At 44.8% G+C, this 23,426-nt stretch overlaps 2 protein-coding genes and 1 long non-coding RNA gene across 6 annotated transcripts in view; 2 read left to right on the forward strand and 1 right to left on the reverse strand.

Moving 5' to 3' along the window:
- The window catches only part of RAB44 (RAB44, member RAS oncogene family), a 35,788-nt gene extending 28,788 nt beyond the window's left edge, over nt 1-7,000 (forward strand). The window contains exons 16-18 of the mRNA XM_030561229.1: nt 2,987-3,088; nt 4,288-4,364; nt 5,829-7,000. Coding sequence (XP_030417089.1) covers nt 2,987-3,088; nt 4,288-4,364; nt 5,829-5,916 — 267 coding nt within the window. The 3' untranslated portion in view covers nt 5,917-7,000. The remainder of the gene's footprint in view (nt 1-2,986; nt 3,089-4,287; nt 4,365-5,828) is intronic.
- A 425-nt stretch (nt 7,001-7,425) lies between these two features.
- On the reverse strand, nt 7,426-11,212 carry LOC115650813. Its single transcript, XR_004000223.1, has 3 exons — nt 11,132-11,212; nt 9,177-9,252; nt 7,426-7,466 (listed from the first exon to the last, which is right to left on the reverse strand). It is a non-coding gene; the product is annotated as an uncharacterized LOC115650813 (long non-coding RNA).
- A 92-nt stretch (nt 11,213-11,304) lies between these two features.
- The window catches only part of C4H6orf89 (chromosome 4 C6orf89 homolog), a 31,896-nt gene continuing 19,774 nt past the window's right edge, over nt 11,305-23,426 (forward strand). The window contains exons 1-3 of one of the 4 annotated variants that reach the window (XM_030561235.1): nt 11,305-11,350; nt 17,586-17,793; nt 20,456-20,621. In XM_030561235.1, coding sequence (XP_030417095.1) covers nt 17,605-17,793; nt 20,456-20,621 — 355 coding nt within the window. In that variant the 5' untranslated portion in view covers nt 11,305-11,350; nt 17,586-17,604. Of the gene's footprint in view, nt 11,351-12,446; nt 12,561-12,887; nt 13,129-16,932; nt 16,945-17,585; nt 17,794-20,455; nt 20,622-23,426 lie in introns of those variants that run through there. The other 3 variants (XM_030561233.1, XM_030561234.1, XM_030561236.1) reach the window with 3 other exon arrangements.

Genomic DNA, 23,426 nt, shown 5'->3' on the forward strand with positions numbered 1-23,426 from the left:
TCCCCTCCTTCCTGGTTTTAAATGCACCAAGTTGAAGATAGGTTCTTCTGGGATGGCTACCCTGGATGATACAGCTGCTATCAGAGGGAGTCCAATGGTAGGGTCATTGGATGCTCATTATTGCACTGGCTTGCTCTGTCTCATGCATGTGTCTACACAGCAGGCGGGAGTTGTAATAGCCCACTTGAGCTAGCACCTAAAATACCAGCATGGCCACCGCAGAATGGGTAGGGGCTCGGGCTAGCCACCAGAGTACAATCAGTCCTGCCTGACTCCTTGGATACCCAGCCCGAGCCACCATAGCCACACTGTTTTTAGGCACTGGTTTGAGCAGAGGTAGTGTGTACAGGTCTACTCACGCTGGGGATTACATCTCCCAGTTGCTGTGTAGACATACCCAGAGACATAATGCCATAGCCTAAGGAACTATTTAAATATCTCTACGAGGCATAACCAGGAAATATGTCTGTCTGTTCAACTAGGAGAGGCGGTGAGCTTTAAGGTACGTCTCTACTGCAGAAAAGGAGTGTTCACCGGCAGTGAAGCCATGGCAACTCGACTTTGAACGCTGGGCTTGAATTCATGATGCTAACCCAAATTAAAGCCGAGTTGTCATGTCTTCATTGCTATTTTAATCTGAGTTAGCTAATGTGGTTTAGTTAACCTGAGTCAAGAACACACCTTTTTTTGCAATGTAGACATACTCTTAGCTGTTGAGTGGGGAACTGGAAACAAGGACCCCTAGATTCTATTCCCAGCTTGGTCTCAAACTTGCTGTTTGCCTCTCAGTGAGGCACTGCACCTTTCTGTGCCTCAGTTTCCCAACTGTTCTATGGGAGAGGGAGGGTTGTGAGGCTAAATTAATTAGTGCAAGAGGCTCTGAGATCTTTAAATGCTATATTCTTAAAAAGAAACACGTAGTCATTTTAGAAGACAGGACCAAATTCTGCCCTGACCTAAACGTCATCAAACCCAACTATACTCAGCCAGGTTGATTGGAGGCAGAAATCAGAGCAGAACTGGGCCACCTATATTTTATGAATCATGTTTAGGATGACTATATTGGTCCAAGAAAATAGTCAAGAGAGGAACAAGGGCATTGGTACTGGGACTATTCATTTTTTGAAAAAGACATAAACAACCCACGTACTTGATGCCATGAAATTTTATCAGCCCTCAGTATCATTATCTAGACAGAGTCACCCATGATGTAATCCCCATCAAACATAGTGGAATGACATAAGGAATGAATTCGACCCATGTCTTATGCTAAGCTAGGAATGCAGATGGAAGAAACATTTGTGAATTTCAACCTATGCGGCTGTATCTGGCCAGATCCTCAGATGGTTTTAATTGGTGTAACTCCATTATGTCAATGGAGCTACCCCTATTTACATTATTCTGCCACATGAGGGTTGGGATTTGCAGTAGCAAGTAACTGAAGAGTGGCAGAGTCTTTCTTTCATGTCATAATAATACTAGCTCTTATATAGCACTTTTCATCCACAGATCACAAAGTGCTTTACAAAGGAAGTCAGTATTATTATCCCCATTTTACAGATGAGGAAACTGAGGCACAGCGAGGGAAAAGGTTACCCAGCAGGCCAGACCCTGGAATAGAACCTAGGTCTCTTGAGTCTCAGTCCAGCGCTCTAGACACTAAGCAAAACTGTTACATCAATATGGGCCAAATTTTGCCCTTGACCACACACCCACAGTTCCCACTGAAGTCAGCTGCAGGCACCTACATGAATATGAGGGCTAAATTGGCCTTATCTCTTATGGGGACAATGCAGTGGTTGCCAAGATGGGTGTTTTAAGAATTCCCTGTAGAACTATACCACTGACAGCCTTATTCTTGTTTAGGGAAAAGTTTCACGGGTTCTTTAATAACCATGAAAGGTCACAGCCTTGATTTTGCATCTCATCCATAAGCTGGCTATAACTGAAGCAGGTGGAAATTTTTCAGATTTTTTTTTGACAATTGGCCACTGGCATTGGCCACTGTTTAAGAAAGTATACTGGGCTAGATGAAGCTTTGGTCTGACCCAGTATGGCCATTCTTATGTTAATCAATAGCCTTTATTCTATCATTCATTTATTTATTTTGTAATAAAGGTTCATTTTTTCTATAGTTTGCACAATATTTTCCTGATGTTGTTTACTGAAAACATTGTCAAAATGGCTATCAACTCTTTTTTGTTTTGATTTGGGGGAAATGAAGGATTTTGAAAATGATTTCTGCAGTTTTTTTTTTATTTAAAAAATTGCAAAAAAAAAGGTTTTTTGTTTTTAAAGAAAATGGATCAGCTTTGAACCCTGAGGAATGGAAACAAAGTCAGTTTTTTCATTAAATGTTTACATTAATTTTTCAATCTACTCTGGGGTCGGTTGGAACTATTTTAACAAACTTCCAAGGGAAGTGGCAGATTCTCCATCTCTTCATGGCTTCAAATCAAGACCAGATGCCTTTCTGGAAGAGATGCTCTATCACAGGGGTTGGCAACCTTTCAGAAGTGATGTGCCGAGTCATCCTTTATTCACTCGAATGTATGGTTTTGCGTGCCAGTAATACATTTTAACCTTTTTAGAAGGTCTCTTTCTATAAGTCAATAATATATAACTAAACAATTGTTATATGTAAAGTAAATAAGGTTTCAAAATGTTTCAGAAGCTTCATTTAAAATTAAATTAAAATGCAGAGCCCCCCCGGACCAGTGGCCAGGACCCAGGCAGTGTGAGTGCCACTGAAAATCAGCTCGCATACCGCCTTTGGCACGCATGCCATAGGTTGCCTATCCCTGCTCTATCATGTAAACCCAAGCCCCAATGGACCAAATCCATGCAGGTCAGTGGGGTTACTCTAGGCTTTGCCCTGATGTGTTCAGAAGCTGTGTAGGGTTATGATTTGAAGAAACTGGAGATCCCATTATGGTCAATGGCAAAACTTCCACTGACCACTGACCACACCTGACCTGCTTCACAGGAAGGAGCAGGAGATGGAGTTGTCATCCTTCTACTTGGTAACAAAACAGACTGTGCCGCAGAAAGACAGGTATCTACTGAAGAGGGTGGACGCTTGGCTAAGGTATGTGAACAGATCTATTGGAGTTTGCCATCCATTTAAATTCTTTCACCATCCTTAGTTGGGGGTCGGGGGGTTTAAAGAATAAAGCAAAACCAAGGCTATAATTAAGCCATGATGACTGACAGGATAGGCATTTCCTCCCATTAATGATTAGTGTGGGAATTGAGGACCTGAGGCAAAGCAGAGAGCCCTTAACTCATCGGGCTGGTCATTAATTGCCAGGAAATGACCACAGAACCATATCTTGTGCCCTCCTGCACCTTGTGTTTTTGTCTTCTCCTGCTGGCCTGTTTCAACTCAGACCATGATCTGGCAAGCTATTCCCTGGCCCTCCTCCACTGAACTGAACCCCAGCAGAGCAGCTTATAGGATCAGGGCCTCAGGCTGTAACGTTTTTGAGGCAGAGAATCTGGCCCAGATCCTCAAAGGTATTTAGGTGTGTAATTCCCTTGATTTCCATGGAAATTAGGCTCCTACATGTCTTTGAGGATCTGGGCCTGTCTGTACCATAACATGCCAGGAACCTCTCCAGCACTATGTAAACAATAAAACATAAAGCAATTACTGACTCATCCCTTTGGAAAGATGCTTTATGTGTCCAAGCACTGATTCTTGTAACAGTCTGTGAGATGGACAAGTATCGCTCTCCTCATTTTACAGAACCTGGGACAGAGAGATGAGGTGACTTACCCAAGGACACACAGCAATTCACTGGCAGAGCCAGAAAAAGAGCATTCTAGCTGCCAACTCTGTGTTCAATCCACTAGGCAGTGCTGCCTCTGTGTATGTCTATAGCATGCCAGGCTTTCCTTTGCCGTTAAAGATTAGCACTGAAGCTGCTGGGGAAGCTGGGTTTCATTCTCAACATTCCCATAACTTAATAATTACAATGCACAATTTTATTCACATATGAATTCTGTGCCACAGCAGCAAGGAGACCCTCTGGGCTGTGCACTTCCAACAGATCACCACCTTTCCTCGCGTAATTAGTCCCTCATGCTTTTTTAAAAAATCCTATACAAACCATGATATTGCTCCAAATGCACCGATTCCCCCATCTTTGGTTGTTTGATGAGTATCTGAGAAAAATCACAACCCTTGCGCTCCACCTGTTTTAAATCTATGCAATCTATGGCTTGAACCTACCAAATAGTTTTGGAAGGGAAGTGCATTTGTGTGTGCCTTCTTGTGTCTTCCAGGAGTGTGAGCTCTTGTTTTATGAATGCAGTGCTGCGTCAGGCGACAAAGTCTCTGAATCCATGATTGACTTCGCCAGGTGAGTGTGCCATGGGATTGTTGACTGTCCTGAATTAATGGGTTGGGTCCTGATTTCCACTGCTCTTCTTCAGCTTTGCATGCTGACGTGACCCCTGCAGCTGAAAGCTGTATATCCCCATGCTCCATAGATAATGTACACAGCTCCTATGTGCCCACCCAGGGCGTGTCAAAACTGGAGCTACACCAGTTTACCACAGCTGAGGATCCGTCCACAGATGCAAAGATAAGATCTGTTCTAGCTGGCACAAGTTTTTACACTGCAGAGTATCAGAGTACTTTCCAGTCATGTATTAAGCAACGTGACTAAAATCAGTCACTTGTTTGTTCTCTCATCCTCTCCCTAAGCAGAGAAGCACGTGCAGTGGCATGGCTTGTTTTGGCAGGGAGAGTGTTGTTTTTTCCTTAAGTATATATGTTGGTCTGTGTTTATGTTGGAGAAGACAAGCTCAGAGAAGTGCATCTTGCACTTGGTATGGAAGTTGGTGAGGTTTGTGATGGTCTTTAGTTCATGGGGGCAGGGCTGGCTCCAGGGTTTTTGCCGCCCCAAGCAGCAAAAAGGAAAGAAAAAAAAACCCCGCGATCGTGATCTGCAGCTCTACTGCCGCCGCTTTGTCTTTGGCGGCTGGTCCTTCACTCCGAGAAGGAGTAAGGGACCCGCCGCCAAATTGCCGCCGAAGACCTGGACGTGCCGCCCCTCACCATTGGCTGCCCCAAGCAGCTGCTTGCTGGGCTGGTGCCTGGAGCCGGCCTTGCATGGGGGAGTTCATTCCATTGTCCTGGCCCACAAAAATGGGCCCTAAATGGATTCTTCACTGGAATGTCAGGCTGAACCTCAAACATTCAGCCCTGAAAAAGCAGATTAACAAAACCATCAATAGTATATTTTTGTGCCTAGAACAGACTGTTGGAAGGAAGAACGGAATAGGGAATACCGGGCCCAGATCCACTTATGCTCCCCCACTAAAAACGTCCAGTGTGACTTCTAGATGCTGCCAATCCAATCCCCTTCTCCCCATCAGAGAATAACACAACCTGAGGGCACAAAAGACCTTAGCTATTTCTCCTTCTCCTGGAGTGTTGTACAGAGAGTAGGTGGCTAGCTGAAAGCAACAAGCCAGGCATCATTCTACCTGCTGTTGTTAGGTTTACTGCTTTGCCTGGAGACAGCTCGCAATCTGGGCTCCAGTCCTCAGGATGTTGCTTAACTCCCCTATGGGTTGATTGACGTGAGCAGGTTTGTTTTGACTGTGGCTTGATTGAGGTTGGAATTTTCAATGGAACCTAAAGGAATAGGTGCCCAAATTCCATTGAATTGCTGTGGGAGTCGGGCATGCAACTCTTTTCAGACCCTTTGAACACCTCAGCCCTACCCTTTACTAGAGCTTTCCACGACAGATGATGATGTAGATTCCAAACAGCAGGGCAATTAACTGGCTAATTTGTTTCATGTTTATCATGCCAGATCACTGAAAGCTCACGAAGACAGATTAAAAACTGAGGTGATGGAGGTACCAGCGCCACCAAAGAAGAAAAGAGGTTGTTGCAGATGACCGAGAAACTCGGTGCTTTGATCAAAAAATACAGCCTGAAAGCATAAGAATGGCCCTCTCTTAACCTTCATCTCTGCTCCTCCTGTCTGACTTTACTGATTCCCCTTAAGTGTTACAAAACAAATGCAGTTATGAGAGAGTGAGTTGTAATCTATCTCATTCACAGCTAATCTATTTCTCTGATTGCCTACCCCCACAGAATGTTAGGGCCTAACCCATTAGTGGGCAAACATTATTTCTTTCATTAAGAGATCAAAACTGTGCTCCTCCATTGCTGCTCCTGATGCAAGAAGCAGAAAAAGCCCAGATGGATTTTCAGATCTCAGAATGAGTTTTGCAGCCAGTGGATAAAAAAATCCTCTTTGAGGGTGGAATTCATTCTTATGCAGAGGGTCTGTGCAACGCCTATAATGTATTGCAGGAGATCTCACAATTGGTTTAAGTGGTGCAGGCACCTCTGCACAGTGGTGAATTTCACTCAGAATGTGTAAACTCAGAAAATCTGATCCAGATTCAATTGAGAGAGAATACACAATATGCCTCAATCTCATTTTTACAGTCATTTTTCCGATTGCACTTTATAAAGTATGTCATCAGTTTGAAGTGTCTTCACCTTTATAATATCTAGCTTTGCCCTCGCCTACGTCTCGTATTGTACTACACCAGCGGTCAATAGAGGATCCCTACAAAAAAGGCTGCTAAAACTGTGATTAAAAAAACAACGCATAGAAAGATGGTTAGAAGGTACAGGATAATAAAATCACTTTGGAGCGATGAGTCAATCGAATAGTTTGATCAGCGGAACATTTGTGAGTCTATCATTTTCAACGGAGGGTACTTTGAGCAATGGAACAGTCTCCAGGGCAATGGATCGTTGCATTAGAACAGAGGTTCTCAAACTGTGGTCTGCGAGCTCCATTCAGGTGGTCCACGGATAGTTTCCTCTAAGGTACATGCGTGGGGGGCCGTACACAAGAGAATGAAGGGCCAGCCACCTAATAAATGGAGCCTTGCAGGTGTGGCTCAACTAATTAGGTGCCTGGATCCTGGAGAAGATGCACATGTAAGGTGAGGGGGTGGCCTTGGGAGGAATAGGGGATAGGTGGGAGGGGGCAGTGGGGTGAAAAGAGGGGGTGGGGGAATTTGGGATGTACAGGGCTGCAGTGGCCAGAGAAAGAGGCGACTTTCCCCAGCTCCAAGGCTATGACTGTCAGGGAGACACCCCAGTCCTTCCCAGCCCCAGCTTGGGGGCTGCCACAGCGGGGGAGAGTGGGCACATCCATCACATTAGAAAGGCAAGACTATATTAAAATATGAGTTGTGTGCTTTTATTTGTAGAACAAAAAATGTTAATTATTATTAAGTTTTTTAAAAATACAATGCTTTTATCTAAAGCGCTTTACAATAGTTAGCTAACGGTACAAACAACATTTGGAAAGATCATTAAGTGGTCCGCTGAGATCCTCAGCTGATTATTATCATCATCAATGTTATTTAACATTTATATCCCAGAGACCTCAGCCAGGTCGGGGGCCCCATTGTGCCAGGCCCTGTACAAACGTAGAAACAATGATGAGTAATTTTTCAACACCATAAATAAAAAGGTATTTTAACTTATTTCTGGTTCTGCTTCTCTTTTGATTTGTGTGTGTTATTCATAATGCTATCACACAAATCGGTGATGTCAGTTCTGCTCAAGCTACTGAAATTTAGTGAAGGGAGCTGGGACACTTTCACAGAAAGGCAGAGGATGTTTAGGGACCTAACAGAATGGAATTATCCATTTGTTGGTTACAGTTGGAGACAATGACCAATATAGTTACATTACAGGACAACTGTGAATATTCCAAGAATAGACCAAGACCAAAAAGATCTCAGATAAAGCAAAGCTGATTAGCAGATGGAGAGATCCACTGGTCACATATTAACAAATGGTATCAGATCGTAACCAGTGCTAGTTTGGGTAACAAGGTTAGCCAGGTACGACAGGATCTTGTAATTAAGACAAAGGATCACATCTTACAATGTCAGAGCTCAGGTGTTTCAGTGTCTCACTGACGGGCTGTTTCTCTCTGTTAGCATTGTAACATTTCAGAACTCCATCTCCCCTGAATCACCAAAACATTCTGTGTATGTCAGGTTTACCTGCCTCCTGACACTTACTACAGCAGAGGGGTGAACCTCCTGCATTAGCGTCTTAGCTGCAAAGTCATTGGCTGAATAATCTGTTTTCTCAACATTATGGACACTTTAACAATCTCTCTTCTAATCAGAAATTACAGCCTCTCCCTGTTCCAGTGTATGCATCAATTTAATTTCACACTGAATGGAGTTGCCAGTTTCACTTCCTGCCACATAACAAATTCCTTCAAAGGCTGCCTTTGAGCCCTCTGCCTGCCATTCATTCTAACAACCTTTTATTTACATAGCTTGTCTCATCTCTGCCCAAACTGGTATATTCCTATTCCTGATTAGGTGGCACTAAACTCTACCTGCATTTGTGCTGTATCAGGGCAAGTCACACTCTTTAATGGCTTAACCTCACAACCTCTCCTGTGAGGCAGAGCACTGCTATTAGCCCCAATGTACAGATGTGCAATTGAGGAATAGAGAGACTATAGCCCAGACCTTCAAAGGTATTTAGGTGCCTAATTCCTGTTGATTTCAATGGGAGCTAGATGTCTATACAACTTTGAGGATCTGAGCCCAAGGGACATGCCCAAGGTCACACAGGAAACCTGTGGCAGAGGGGGGAAATGAGCTCAGGTACCTCAAATCCCAGGATAATGCCCTAACTCCTTTCCTTACCTTCTGTTGCCTTTACTGTTAATGCCAGCTAGAAGACAACTGTCCCTTAGCCCTAATAATAAAAGGACTATATTTTCTTAATCCAATTTACATAATTCCTCTTGTAGGCTGTCCTCTCTTATCACACTTCACTATAAAATGATATTATTGTATCTAGTACTACGATCAGTCTTTGGAAAATATTCACTAAAGAGGGACTCTAACAGCACAGTTCAGTTCCAGCTCTGGGGTCTTCAGATCCAGGTTTAATTTGAGCCAATCTGAACTATTTCTATTTTAAAAGTCCCTGTATATTGCCTTGAACAGAATAAACCCAAATACATTGGAAATTCTGATCAACAATGAAAGTAACAAAATCTCAGTGTACATCAACCAAAACAGACCATCTGTTCACTTTATGCAGCTGTGCAGCTGCATGTAGACAAAAGCTGCCCACAAGAGGTTTGTCTTACCCTAAATCTTGTTTGGATTATGTACGGAAGATGGCGCTTTCCCTACTTCAATCGGTCAGCAAACAGCTTTATTTGCCTACAAAAGAAGATTAAATTAGTTAAGGTTGCTTTTCCTCAGTTTTTCCATTAGATGGTAGTAAATACAACAATGCATTCCAACTGCATAATATTTGAGCTGTATAAGAGATGCTGATAAGCTGAATTTGGCTCAAAATGTAGATCTGTAAAGCCAAACTTTTATAAAACATCATACACAGAGAAATGGTACTATTTTATTTCCAATGATTCCAATGGCATTAATTCTGATTAAAAGATATTTTTAACCAAAATCACTCCCGCTGATGTGTTGGCAAACTAAACATTGCAGCACTAAACTGTAAAGCAAAACTGAATACAATATAAACAAAAGTCAAATTGATTTTTCATTCTCCAAGCTGAGAGAAATGCAAGAAAGTTAACAAAGAGCATAAGTAATTACAATAATTTTGCATTTTAACAATTCTTTCACTTTTAAATAAGGCCTGGGTCATGCAAACACCTACATACGAGTCACTGAAGTAAAACGGGACTACTCAAATAAAGTGCATCTGTGTGTTTGGAGGATCAGGGCCCAGAGTCATAATAATATCATAGGAAAACACATTTTATTTGCTTGCACCATATGACTTTTTAAGCTGTGTCTCTTTAAACCTTTCAGAATTACTATAAGTACTTTACCAGTAACAGAAAATTTTTCAAAATTAAATTCCATTTCAGAGCACTGCAGAAAATCATAGTAAACAACAATAAACCAGCTGAGTGCCTGCAGCCATACCACTTTGCCAGCTGCTACTTAAAAGCAGAGCACAACTGGACTGAACAAGCACTTAGATCATGACACATTTTAACAGATCATTGTACAAAAGTTCAAATACACAAACTATTTGGTCTCAAAAAGCCACTTCTTGAATTCTCTCTGTTTTCATCGTTTAAGGTATTATTTACTCTTATTGTTATATAAAATATGCACCAAATGAAGCACAATAACTAGCACTTTTCATCTGCAAATCTCACAGTGCTTTACAAACGAGGTCAGTGTCATTACTCCCACTTCAGGGATGGGGAAACTGAGGCACACATCCGTGAAATAACTTGCCCAAGGACACCCCGCAGGCCAGCAGCACAGCTGAGAATTAGAATCAAGCTTTTCTGAATGCCAGTCCAGTACCCTATCCATTGGATGCAGAGAGTCCTTTGCTTGCTCCATAAGCTACAGTTTAAAAGATGGAAAATTAAAAACTGATAAAAGGAAATACTTTCTCATTGCCACCAGAAAGCACGGAGACCAGTCTCTGTACAGAAACCCAGAGTCTGTACTGATCAGATGCCCCCACATGGTATTAATGGACACTGCCCTGCTTGGCTTTCACATGTGTTTGAATGATGTCAACGTTTTAGATTTGTTCATTGTTAAACTTTTGAAACATTATCAGCTGTGAAATGGGTAGACTGCAGGTTATGAAGGTTTTCCACAAACATTGTTAACTATTTAGGACGATGTTTACTGTCGACTGTAAGCACATCGCAATAGGGACTGGTCCTGTATAATCTGTACAGTGCCTAGTACATTTTGGACACTACTGAAAACAAAAATGAGGTGGCGGCTTACTTTTAAATGCAGCAAAGAATCCTGTGGCACCTTATAGACTAACAGACGTTTTGGAGCATGAGCTTTCGTGGGTGAATACCCACTTCCTCAGATGCATGTATCTGACATGCATCTGAGGAAGTGGGTATTCACCCACGAAAGCTCATGCTCCAAAACGTCTGTTAGTCTATAAGGACATGCATCTGAGGAAGTGGGTATTCACCCACGAAAGCTCATGCTCCAAAACGTCTGTTAGTCTATAAGGTGCCACAGGATTCTTTGCTGCTTTTACAGATCCAGACTAACACGGTTACCCTCTGATACTTACTTTTAAATGGCACTCCGAGCAGAGTTTTGCAAAGGTTGACAACGAAGCAAGTGACTGCAGTTTTACTCAGCGTAATGTACTGAGACAGGCCAAAAGCAACAGACACTGGCCACATTCTTAACTGTATGTAGCCAACTAGATAATAGCTTAAGCAGCAGAAGACAGCAGCTATAGAGGGAGACGGTGCATGGACAAAGCAAAGGCATAGAAGGAAAATGGGTGAGGCTGTACAGTGATTGGGGAAGGCAAAAATATATTCAGGGTAAGAGCACTTAGAGCAAAATAGGGAGTGCTGTGGGTGGTCAAGGCAGCTGGGCAGAACTTGGGTGGAAGGGGTGCTGTGGGGGGCAGAGCTGCAGGGGGGCTTGAACAATTTCTATAGTGGGCATGCTAAGAGCCATTGAACCAAACTGTCAACCCTGTATATCATGGAAACCACTTCAAGCCAGGGGGTGCAGCAGTCCCCCTTTTCCCAGTAGTTCCAGCACCCACGCAGAGCAGCCAGGTAGGAGATGTGTGGGTGACAGGGCAATTGGCGAGGGGGTGGGTTCCTCGGAGTGGCAGGGCAGGGGGAGGCCACAGGGTGGGTGAGAGGGGCACAGTGGGATGGGATGCAGTGGAGGTGGGACAGTGGGGCAGCACATAGGGGCAGAAGGCATGGTGGGGCTGGGGCAGTGGGGTGAGAGGACACAGGGGGGCAAGGGACACAGTGGGGCAGGGCAGTGGGGCGGGGGGGGCAGAGGCCGGGAGGCGAGGTAGGCCGGGGGGGCGGGGCAAAGGCCGGGGGGAGAGGCAGTGGGGTAGAGAGTGCGGTGGGGCAGAGACCGGGGGGCATGGTGGGGCAGGTCAGTTGACCAGAGGGGGCACGGCAGAGGCCAAGAGTCGCGGTGGGGGCGGGGAAGTAGGGCAGAGGGGGTGGAGCAGAGGCCGGGAGTCGCGGTGGGGCGGGGCAGTGGGGCAGAGGAGGCGGTGGCGGCGGGGCAGGGCAGAGGCCGGGGGGGGTGCGGCGTGGCGAGGCAGAGGGGGCAGGGCAGAGGCCGGGAGTCGCAGTAGGGCAGAGGGCGCGGTGGGGCGGGGCAGGGCAGGGCAGAGGCCGGGGGGGGGCGGCGCGGAGGGGCGAGGCAGAGGGGGCAGGGCAGAGGCCGGGAGTCGCGGTAGGGCAGAGGGCGCGGTGGGGCGGGGCAGAGGTCGGGGGGGCGCGGTGCGTGCGGGGCAGTGGGGCACTGAGTGCGGTGGGGGCGGGGCAGGCGGGGCAGAGGCCGGGGGGGACGCGACGGGGCGGGGCAGCGAGGCAGAGGCTGAGGGGGCGCGGTCTCGGCGGCCCTGCGCAGCTCCCCGCGCCCGAGTCCCGGCCAATCTGCGGCCTCGGCAGCAGGAAGCAGGAAGCGCCGGGCGGAGGCAGAAGCAGCCGGGCCTGAGCGTGGATGGGGTGAGGGGCACGGGAGGGGTCACGGGTAATGGCGGGGCAGAGAGGGAGCGGCCCGGGAGGGGTAATGGGGGGCAGGAAGGGAGGGGGGAAGGTCCTGGGGCAGAGGAGAGGGGCAGGAGGGGGGCAGAGGGGAAGGTCCTGGGGCAGAGGGAAGGTCCTGGGGCAGGAGGGGTGAGTAATGGTCAGGGAGATGGGAAAGGTGGGTAACGGGACATGGAGAGAGGCAGGAAGGAAGGGGGGGCCTCAGAGGGGTGGGGTTACTGGAGGGAAGGAGAGGGCAGGGGGGCAATGGGGCTAGTGAAGGGGGAGCCTGGGTCAGGGGCGCTGAAGGTGCTGGGGACAGGGCAGAACGGTGACCCTGATGGCCCGGTGCACCTGGCAGGTGGAGGTACAGACAGATTCCCAGGACACCCTGCCCATTTGCTGCAGATCCCAGTTACGGAGCCCATGTGCATCAGCTGCTGGGTGTCATAGTTCCCTTTTTACCCCGCTGCTCTCCAACTGAGGAAAAATGAGAAGTGTGGAGCAGAGAAAAGGCCTTGGCCTTAGTTCAATAACAAACCAACTTGTAAGCCTTTGCGCTACAGCTCTGGGTGGGGGGAAGTGATCCCTTAAAGGGGGTACCTTCAGGCAACGAAGGTCCAAAAATTAAGTATTGTACCAAAATAACAAAATTTCAAGCTAACCTGGTGTCAGCAGAAGTAATCTAATTAAGGAGCAAAATTTCAAGGCAAATATTTAGGGGTTTTGTCTCTTTGTTTTTGGCCTTTCAACTTATTGCTGTCGTGTTTTGCAATCCAGCGTGCTATTGCATGAGAGCCAAATGCTGACAAGGGCTCTGATGCTGCAGTTGGAGCCCTGCCCCCATGCAAAACCCCATGATCTTAAAAGGGGCTCTGTGCGAGCTCAGGTGCAGGATTAAGTCTAGCTTTTTTTTCCTTATTGCTCATGCAGAGTGAGGCACAGTTGGGAAACCAACACCATAAATGGTGAAATGTAAATTTGATTTTTAAAATTTGTTCAGATTTAACAACCTTGGGTCTTATTAGTAATGTAGGTGAGGAAACTTGTCTTTTAAAAAAACAACAAGGAGTCCAGTGGTACCTTAAAGACTAACAGATTTATTTGGGCATAAGCTTTCATGGGTAGAAAACCCACTTCTTACCCATGAAAACTTATGCCCAGATAAATCTGTTAGTCTTTAAGATGCCACTGGGCTCCTCATTGTTTTTGTGGATACAGACTAACATGGCTACCCCCTGATACTTGTCTTTTAAAAATTATTTTTAATCCAATAATATCTCTTTTAAAATAGATTGCCCTTGAGCCCAGATTCTGCAAACACTTATGCACACGTTTAACTTACAGCACGAGCATTCGCATTGAAGTCAATGGGACTGCTCACATGCATGAAGTTGAGCAGATGTTTAAATGTTTGCAGAATTGGAACCTAAGGGCATGATCCTGAATAGAGCCTTGCAACCCAACCTGAACCTGACAGAACCTGATTACAGGTGGCTGGCCCAGGTCTGGTAATTTCTGATCACCTCTTCCTGCCTGTGGGCTCTGCGCGTTTTTCTACTGTGTGCCTCACTCCTGCTGGCCGCCACATCAATCTGCTTTGTATGCTTCAGCTCCTGTGTGCTGACAAGTCACGCTCCCTCTCCTGCTGCAGGAGGTGGCCAGATTGCCAGCACTAGGCATAGGGTGTGGGAAGCCCCCACCAGGCTGAGCCAAGGATGAGGCAACACTGACACAGGCTCAGGGCGAAATGTCAGGTTTGGGTCTACTAAACACTCTCAGGTTGGGTTTAGGCCAGTTGTCCTTTGCTTGGGTTGGGTTCTGATCCAGCTTTAAAATTAGGCTTGAGCAGACCTCAAATCCTGAAAATATCTGCATGTGAATCACTTTAATCTCATACATAAATATTTGCAGGATTGGGGCTTTAAACTATACATTCTTTAGTTCAGGAACCTTCCCCGCTGCTGTGTTTGTACATCACCTAGCACAATGGGTTCCTGATTCTTACTAGTTCACTACCATATATAAGTACTAAATAATAGTAATAATTAATAACAGTAAACCTGATGGCTTTCCAATTAAAAAAAGTGCCAAAACAAATGTAAAGATTATTTCTCTAGTAGGCTTAGTTGAATAAGAGAGAGATGATTTATTTCTTACATGTATATAGCAACTAAGTAGAAGAGTTAATCTGTCATTCTTATTTCATAAATCATGTTGCATTGATCTGAGAGTAAATGATGGATATTTTTAAGGCATCGTTTATTTTTAAAACAACGTTAGAAAAGGATTTTATTTTCCAGCAGAGAACACAGATTACTCTTGACTTTTGTTAAGGAAATGTGAAAGGTTTTCAATAGTAGTATGCGATTTGTAGGTGTCATCTTCAATTATGCTCCCTAATAGTGGATACTCATGTAGAGTGGGCTAGTCTTATGACATATCTCAGCTTTTTTTGACACTGATGAGCGTCTGCTACTAGAGAAAGGAGAAAAATTGCACGATGTGACACTTTCTGTAAGGATATCTGTCATGAGCTGCTGCATGGAATTGCTGTCAGCAGTTACAAAACAAGTGCACGATTTTGCAAGCTCTTTGTGCACAGCTCTCATAGAATTCACTGGAATTCTTTATGTGGAGGGCTCGCAGGACTGAGCTCTGGCATTTCAGCAAATGCTACAAAGAGCTATACAGGAGCTACAGCGAGGCCCAATGACCTTTCAGTCCATTTAGTACATCACTTGCGGTTCCAGTACCAAGGCAACTAGAACAATCATAAAAGTTGAGCAAAGACAGTTTAATTTTCTGCAGATGCTTTGGCTCTTGCTTAGTTCGTGAATCAGTGTATTATATAAATGAAAGAGTCAGTAAAATAATAATATTTTTATGGAGCCAGCTGTTTGTAAAGCAGCTAGCACACAAGTAGAAAAGGTACCTTTCCGGGAGAGCTTGCACTCTACAATCCAATCTTCCCCATGCTAGCTCCTGGATGAGGGTGGAATTCACAAAGGTGCTTAGGCTTCTAACTCCCATGAAATCAGTGAGAGTTAGGCACCTAAATATCTATGGAATCCCACCCAGAATGTTTACTACTCAATGGTGCTACTCATAAAAGTAAGAACTAATTACATCTTGTAGTAAACATTTACCTGATCAGGTCATAAATAAGCATGAGGAATGAAGAATGGTGTATGACAAGAAGTAGAGCAAACTGGCAGTATGGTGTAGCATATATCCCATTCCATCTTTTTTTTCAGATTGCTTGTTAGTGTTTCTGATAGTGCAGGAATGGAGGCTAGAAATGTCATCACTTGGTTCTAGTTAATTGTTAAAGCTGGCAGGCTAGGAAACATTTTCAGATGTCTACTTAAAGTACAACCAGATTTCAGATTTGGTTGCCTAACAAGGAAATGTGATTTATTGAATCTTTTTTTCTTGTGAGGGGAGGATTAGCAAAAATGAGTTGTTGTTTAAAATATTTGCTTCACTGTGTGTTGTGCTGCCCTTTGCGCTCTCAAGGACAGGCTGCCGAATTGATCTGTGGTTTTTAAAATACCGGATGAGTTGAGCAATTGGTCAGCAAATACATGTGTAATTAGCCATGTACACTGGTCTCATAATAATGCTGTAGGGGGTGTATCAGACTGAGCGGAGCCAGAGGAGGAATTTCATGACATCGTGGACAAGCTATCCGCTCCTGCTGTTGAGTGGTGTTGAGAACAAAAGTGAGGCAGCCTGTTCTCAGCCTGGGATGAGCCTGAAACAGTCTGCACACCTAGGATTTTCACATGCAGGAAAGCACCCTCCGTGCTGGGCTGTATGTGATTAAACTTCCTCTCTCCAAATAGATTTTGGGTTGCCCTAGTCTAGTGGATAATAGAATTTTCCAAGCTCAGAATTAAGAGCTAGGGGAAGGCCCTATATCCAGTCCCCTCCTCTCCAGTGCAGGATATTCACAAGTTTTTATGTGACTCTCTAATGATGGAATAACCCAAAAAGGCTTATTTCCTTATGTCTTTCTACAGCCCATCCCCATTGTACAGTGCCCAGTACAGTGGAATCCTGATCCATGCATCCGATGAAGTGGGTTTTTTACCCATGAAAGCTTATGTCCAAATACATCTGTTCATCTTTAAGATGCCACCAGACTCCTCTTTGGTTTTGCCCTCAAAAGCCATGTTGTCTCTTTCTTATATTTGTGATGAGTCTCTCACTGCAGTACTTGGTTGTATAGAGATGCTATATGTGAATCAGTTTCAAGGAAACGTAAAGGAAGAGCTTACTACTGGGAACTCTTCTTGCTTGCAGCTAGCAGATGTCATATTGCCATTACCCAACAAGGAGCTGGCCTTGGAATTAAATTGTAAGAATTTGAATAATAAAATCGTGACCCTCCACTCACCCACACGACTTATTTTTAACAAGGAAGAGGACAGAGGGACAAGGGATTTAATGAACAAAAGATGTGCCGGTTAAAATAAGTGACTCACTAAAGCTGTAACATAAGAAAGCTTGGCCAATGCACATGCTTATTGTCTTCCATAGTGTTTACAGTGACCTTCAATGAGCAGTACACTTTATGGGCCAGATCTTTAATTTGGGTAAATAGATGTAGCTCTGTGGATTTCAGTGAAGCTGCATCTGTTTACACCATCTGAGGTTCTGGCCTTTTATCTCCATTGTCTGCCTAGTATCCTTATTAAATCCCATGACCCATAAGGCTATAGTTTCTTCTTTTCTATGACCCCTAGAAGGCACAGATGCAACAAAGAAGGTTAAGGCTGCAGCTAACTGCTCTCAGATGAACTCCCTTGATGTTTGAATGAACTATTGCTTTCTTTTGCGACAACCGACTTTGTAGCTGTGCTGCCTTCCTTTCTCATTGAACCTTGAGGAAGTGCACCTTTCTGTGGAGGGTGGCCTTGGGCTCTGTGTGTGCGCGGGGGAGTGATGGAGAGCTTCTGAAGGTTTCTTGTTGCTTGACTGTGTTCAATCCCCTCACAGGGATTTTTCACTGGTGGCTATGGAACTTTCTGCCAGCGAACTCAGCATTTATGACAAGCTGTCGGAGACCATTGACCTGGTGAGGCAGACTGGACACCAGTGTGGAATGTCAGAAAAAGCCATTGAGAAGTTTGTCAAGCAGCTCTTGGAAAAGAATGAGCCCCAGAGGGGACCCCCCCGGTACCCTCTCTTGATGGCTCTCTACAAGGTGAGCCATCTTTCTGACCTGCAGGGATGGGAGATGTTGACGCTTATACATACATGCCTTTTGAGGGTTTGACGTTCTTCCTCTTCATAATGGCAACTGAAGCTTGTATTTCCCCATGATTAAATAATAAAGGCAAACTATCCCAATGAGAGAGAGAGAAAGAAAAGAGGTAGTTGTCCTGTTCTACTTGACACTGCTGAGGCCTGAGCTGGAGTACCCTGTCTAATTCTGGGTTCCATACTTTAAAAAAGTTGTGGGCAATTGGAGAGAGTCTACAGGAAAGCAACCAACATGCTAAAAAGTTTAGAAAATCTGACTTATGAGGAAAGGGTTAAAAAAAAACGAAACACTTGGGCATGTTTACTCTTGAGAAAAGAAGAGTGAAGGAGTGGACCTGATAACAGTCCTCAAATATATTAAGGGCTGTTATTAAGAGGACAGCGATCAATTGTTCTCCATATCTGCAGAAGGTAGGACAAGGAGTAATGGGCTTCATCAGTAGGGATGAAAGGGAGATTTAGGTTAGATATTAGGAAATACTTGCTAACTATAAGAATAGTTGAGCACAAATAGTACTCCTGGGGGAATTCTGCACCAAAAAATTAATTAAATTTTGCAAAATTTTGAATATTTTATTTGTTAAAACAATATAATCACTCCAGTTTCAATTATTTTGGTAATTTATTTCAAAATACCTGTCAACAAGTATGTCAACAATACAGACAACAGCAGGAAAGATTCCCCCAGGAGTAGAGAGTTAAAGAAACACAACAACCCAGTTCCAGTTGCGGGGGAAGGGGAGAGGACTGTGTGGGGTGCACAGACACCAGCATCCCCCTTCCCAAAGAGCCCAGCCGCGGGGCACCGTCTGCCTTGACACTATCACCCCTTTCCCCCACAGATTCCAGCCACAGGACACCCCTCAGCCGAGACCAGCATCCACTTCCCCCAGAGCCCAGCAGTGGGCACACCCAGATCCCAGACACCAGCACCCTCCTCCCCCAGAGCCCGCGCACCAATACTCCCAGAGCCTTTACTACCCCCAACTTCTTAACTGTCTTGCCAGGGGACATGGTGTGGTGCAGCCCAGCCCTTCCTCACCCTTTGCCAGAGCTGGGTCTTTGGGGCCCTCTCCCATCCCTGGGAGAATGAGGATCAAGCATAGCAAGCAGCCACCATCTTAGCCAGGCTGCGTGCTCCACTTACTGCGAGCTGGATTCTGCAGAATCCAGCAGCTGTGCAGGTCCAATTCTGCGGGGGAAATGGAATCCTGCAAAATTCTGCATTGTGCAGTGGCGCAGAATTCCTCCAAGAGTAAAATAGGCTTCCAAGAGAGGTTGTAGAATCCTCCTCTTTGGTGGTTTTAAAGAACAGGTGTCACAGTGCTTGAGGTTATTTGGTCCTGCCTCAGTGCAGGGGGCTGGACTAGATGACCTTGTGAGGTCTCTTCCAGCCCTACATTTCCGTGATTCTATGATTTTCTTGAGGAGTCTCTCAGACTTTGCTATAACTAGCCACGTTCATATCCCTGACCCATTCTCCAGTGAGATTGCTTGAGGAAGATATGTTGACTGAGCTTTGGAACTGCCCTCAGTATGTTGAAAGATGAGTGTCTAGGCATCCCCCTCTTAAAGAATGTGGCTTCACCTCTGAGCTAATGAAGACTCATCACATCAGGACTTTTAGTGGAAACTTTAGTTTCCTAGCGTGATTGATATAGAGGAAGGATGGGACTTGTGTTTAAAGCTCGGGGTAAGGACTCGAGATCTGTGCTGTACTCCTGGCTCTGCCACAGACTCCCCATTGACCTTGCACCTCTCCGCATCTGTTTTCTCATCTGTAAAATGGAGATGCACCCCTCAAGAGGTTTAATGGTGGGAAAGTGCTTTGAAATTCTTGGCGAGAAAGTGCTACATAGTTTCAGAGTAGGGTATTTATTGGATAGGGGTGGTGGGTAAGAAGACAATTTCCAGTAGGGAGTGGCCAGATATTTGCTACAATGATGAGAAATTTCCTATTAAAAATACTACTGGATATAATTTTATTGTCCTCTTCTACAACGGACTCTAAAGATTTTTTTTGTCATCAAAAGCCGTCCTGTTTTGTCTTTCTCAAGAATACACAAATGCTGCGTAGTGAGGCAGGGGTGTCTTCTGGTTTGTATTCCTAGTACTGTCGACTAACTGTGATTTCTTTGGGGCTTATTTTGGCTGATTGTACCAATGAAGTAACTTCACCGGAATGTTTTGAGGCTTGGTTAATGCTTGCAAAGTGCTTTGAAATCCTTGCATAAAAGATGCTGTGGAACTGCAAAATATCTGATTAGAGACTTGGAGTCTAGAACTGTTCGTGGAGATCCCTGGCTTTTCTGATGGAGAATGTTAGTACTTAAGTGTTTAAAAACAACCCCCCACGTTTGCAGATGTTTGTTTAAATACCAATTATCTTCATTCTTGTACAGCTCCAGTGAACGGAACTGAATGAGAAGTCTATACCTGTATGTGACTAGCATTGCTGTTTAAACGAGGTGTCTCAGTGGAAGTTAAAACACATGCAGCTCAGACACTAGAACCCTTCTTCACACCTGGACAGAGAAAGTTTTCATTCTGAAGACGTCTCCTTCTTTCAGTGTAATTAATCGCTTGCCTGTTTTCTCCCACAGGGCCTGCTTACGCTGGGCTTAATCTTGCTAACTGTGTACTTCGTGATGCAGCCGTATAGCCCTTCGCCACCTGAAACCACTCTCTCCAGGGCCCATGCCTGGGGCTTCCTCGTCGGTCACATCCGGCTGCTGTCTTTGCCTATTGCCAAGAAGTACATGCTGGAGAGTAAGGAAATAATTTCTTTGCTGTTGCTTAACAGATGTAGTGAGGCCAGAAAGACAGTTGACTCTGAGTTGGATAGTAACTACACACGCCCCCTGAATGTTTCACTTTCCACCAAACTAATAACACTTTACTGTGATTGCACTAGTCTTGTTTCTAACACCGTATTTACATGCCATCTGTTTTATCAGTAGCCAGAGCATGAAGTTAGCCTGAATAAGATTCCCACAAGCAGTTTCCAGTGTGTATCTTCTGTATTAACTTTTTATATCAAATTCTTTTCTTCTTCTAGTACCAAAGCTCTTGGTGGAGAAGTTCACTTTCCCTCTACCAGCATATAAAAACAGTGTTCTTGCTTGAAGTGGCTCAGTAAGATACTCAGATGTTGCAGTGATAGATGGATTTTCCTGTAAATGCTGCCTCTTCATTCTTGGTTAAGCAAGTGGGAGGTAACTTTGTAAATCGAAGACCTTGTTGTTCGTGAATAGAGGTTTGAAATGCCAGCCTGCAGGTCTGATTGGTTTAGGGACAGGCAAGTTGTGCCCATTAGTGTGTTGGGAGGAGACTCTGGGATTAATAACTGCAGCTTTTGTACACCTAGAACTCCTAGGGAAGTCAATGGGAGTTCCGTGCATGGGATAGCTAGAGCATTGAATCTCTGAGTAGGTTTGTCAGTGTCACAGTGATGAACACAGTGTAAATGCCTGGATAGACGTAATAGGAATGGAAAAGTTTGTGCTAAGCTCTCGTTTCCATTCTAAGTCAATTTCCACCGACCCAGCGGGACCGTGGTTGGGCAGTACTTAGGGTCCTGGGGTAGTTTTGATAAATCCCTCCTCCAGACCCAGTAATGGCAATAAAGTTTTCAGTTATTCTAACTGAGAAGGTGGCGCGATAGTGATCGTCTTGCTGCCCATTGTAAAGCAGAGGCTCAAGTTCTTGCCCTGAGTTGGTTTAAATTTAGCGTCAGAGGTTCATTGTGTTAGAGGTCCATTATCTGGCTTTGAACTTCCTGCATCTGCTAAAAAGGACCCTCTGAAATGCCAGCTCCATTCTGCCTTTTTGCTGAGTGTCTCTTTCTGTTCCGTTGACATAAACACTAGACGGGCTATTGATTGAATCCCAAGTGGGTGAGTCATGGTATCCCTTGTTCATTTCCTAGCTTGCAAATTGGGATTTCATGGCCAAAAAAACAGAGGTGAAGGAGAGGCCTCTGATTCCATGTTGGCATTGGTAGCCTGCTTCTCTAACTCTCCCTACATGTACTTGCAAAAATGTCCTTCATGCCAGTAAAATGTGTCTCAGCTTCTCTGCTGGAAAGAGAAACACAGCAGATAGTTCTAGGCTTTGAATTTTTTTAACTTGATCTAGTTAATAAAATGCCAAAATACTTTTTAAACACTTTCAGATGCTGCAGTTTATATGTACGCGGTTGTCTTGAGCGGGGAAAGGACAGTAAGGTTTCCTGACACTGTGGGAAATATCTATGAAGGAGGTGAAGTCCCAATTCAGCCTCTGTTGAAGTCAATGAGCATCTTCCTGTTGAGTTCAATGGGAGCCAGATCAGCCTTTTTGTGTTGGGGTGAATGGTATGAGATGGAAAGGCATCCTATGGGAATAGGGAAAACCAGGGTCTCTGGGAAGTTGGGAGAAGAAGTTGTTAAAAAATTTTAAATACTGTAACTTTGCACGGATTTTAAGGCTATGCTAGATGCAAAACCCACCTAACTGGCACTATTGCAGGCAGCATCTGTATAGAGGCAAGAGGCTGCCAGGCGCCTGGGAGTGTTGCGAGGATGTATTATAAGGATTGTCAGGCCCTCATACTATGGTAATAGGGGGGCCATACAAGCACCTAGTCAAAATAGATAGGTGCTTTTCCCAGGGGCATGTGGAACTGATAAATGGTAATGGACACGATATAAATAGCTTGACAGACAGACTGACCGGCTGGTTCTCATAAGGTTCCTTCCCTACCCCCTGCCCCTGCCCGCCACATCAAAGTAGCTGCATACTTCTGATATTTTTATTCCCATTTCAATGTGAATTTAGATGCCAGATTGACAGCTGTGGATAGCTGAACCCTTCTCAACAGAACAGGTGCAGCCTGGGCTGCGTCAGCTCAAGCTTCCTTCACGCAGCCTGCTTGCCTGCCACACACCTGCCCTGGAAGGAGCTGCTCTAGGGGCAAGTGGATAATCCACTGTCAGTGACCCACTAGTGGTGTTCTTTGTGATGTTGATTCCTGAGAAATGGCCTGAGACCTAGTTCACCAAACTCATTTCACACAAGTCCTCAAACAACCTTCAGATTGTTGTTGTATTACTGCGGTCCCAGGAGTCTGAGTCATGGGCCAGGACCCGTTGTGCTAGGTGTTGTCCAAATACAGAACACAAAGCTAGTCTCTGCCCCAAGAAGCCCATCTGGGGATGTTAATAACTTTCAGTTACAACTCAGGCTGGATTTGAGCCAGCGAACTTGAGGGAGAAGATTCCATTGCCCGTTTGCGATCTCCTGAGCTGCCCAGCTCACTGCAAGAACCTTCTCTTTGAATGCTTATTTTCTGCTTCACATTTTGGTCACATACTAGAATGAAAAGAATAGTGAATATGTTCCACCCTCTCCATTTCCCATAGGAACCCTCAAATTGTCCCTGAATCACTTGGACACAATAAAGGGTTGTTTTTTTGTTTTTGTGTGTGTGTGTATATTTAAATTTTCAGTGGGTTGGAACTTTATTCTCAAATCTTTCTGCCCCCCAAATTGTTAATGAAAACCTCAAGGATTATATCCTTTTCCAAATGGTGT

This window comes from Gopherus evgoodei, chromosome 4, assembly GCF_007399415.2.
Source record: "Gopherus evgoodei ecotype Sinaloan lineage chromosome 4, rGopEvg1_v1.p, whole genome shotgun sequence".
Lineage (NCBI taxonomy): Eukaryota > Metazoa > Chordata > Testudines > Testudinidae > Gopherus > Gopherus evgoodei.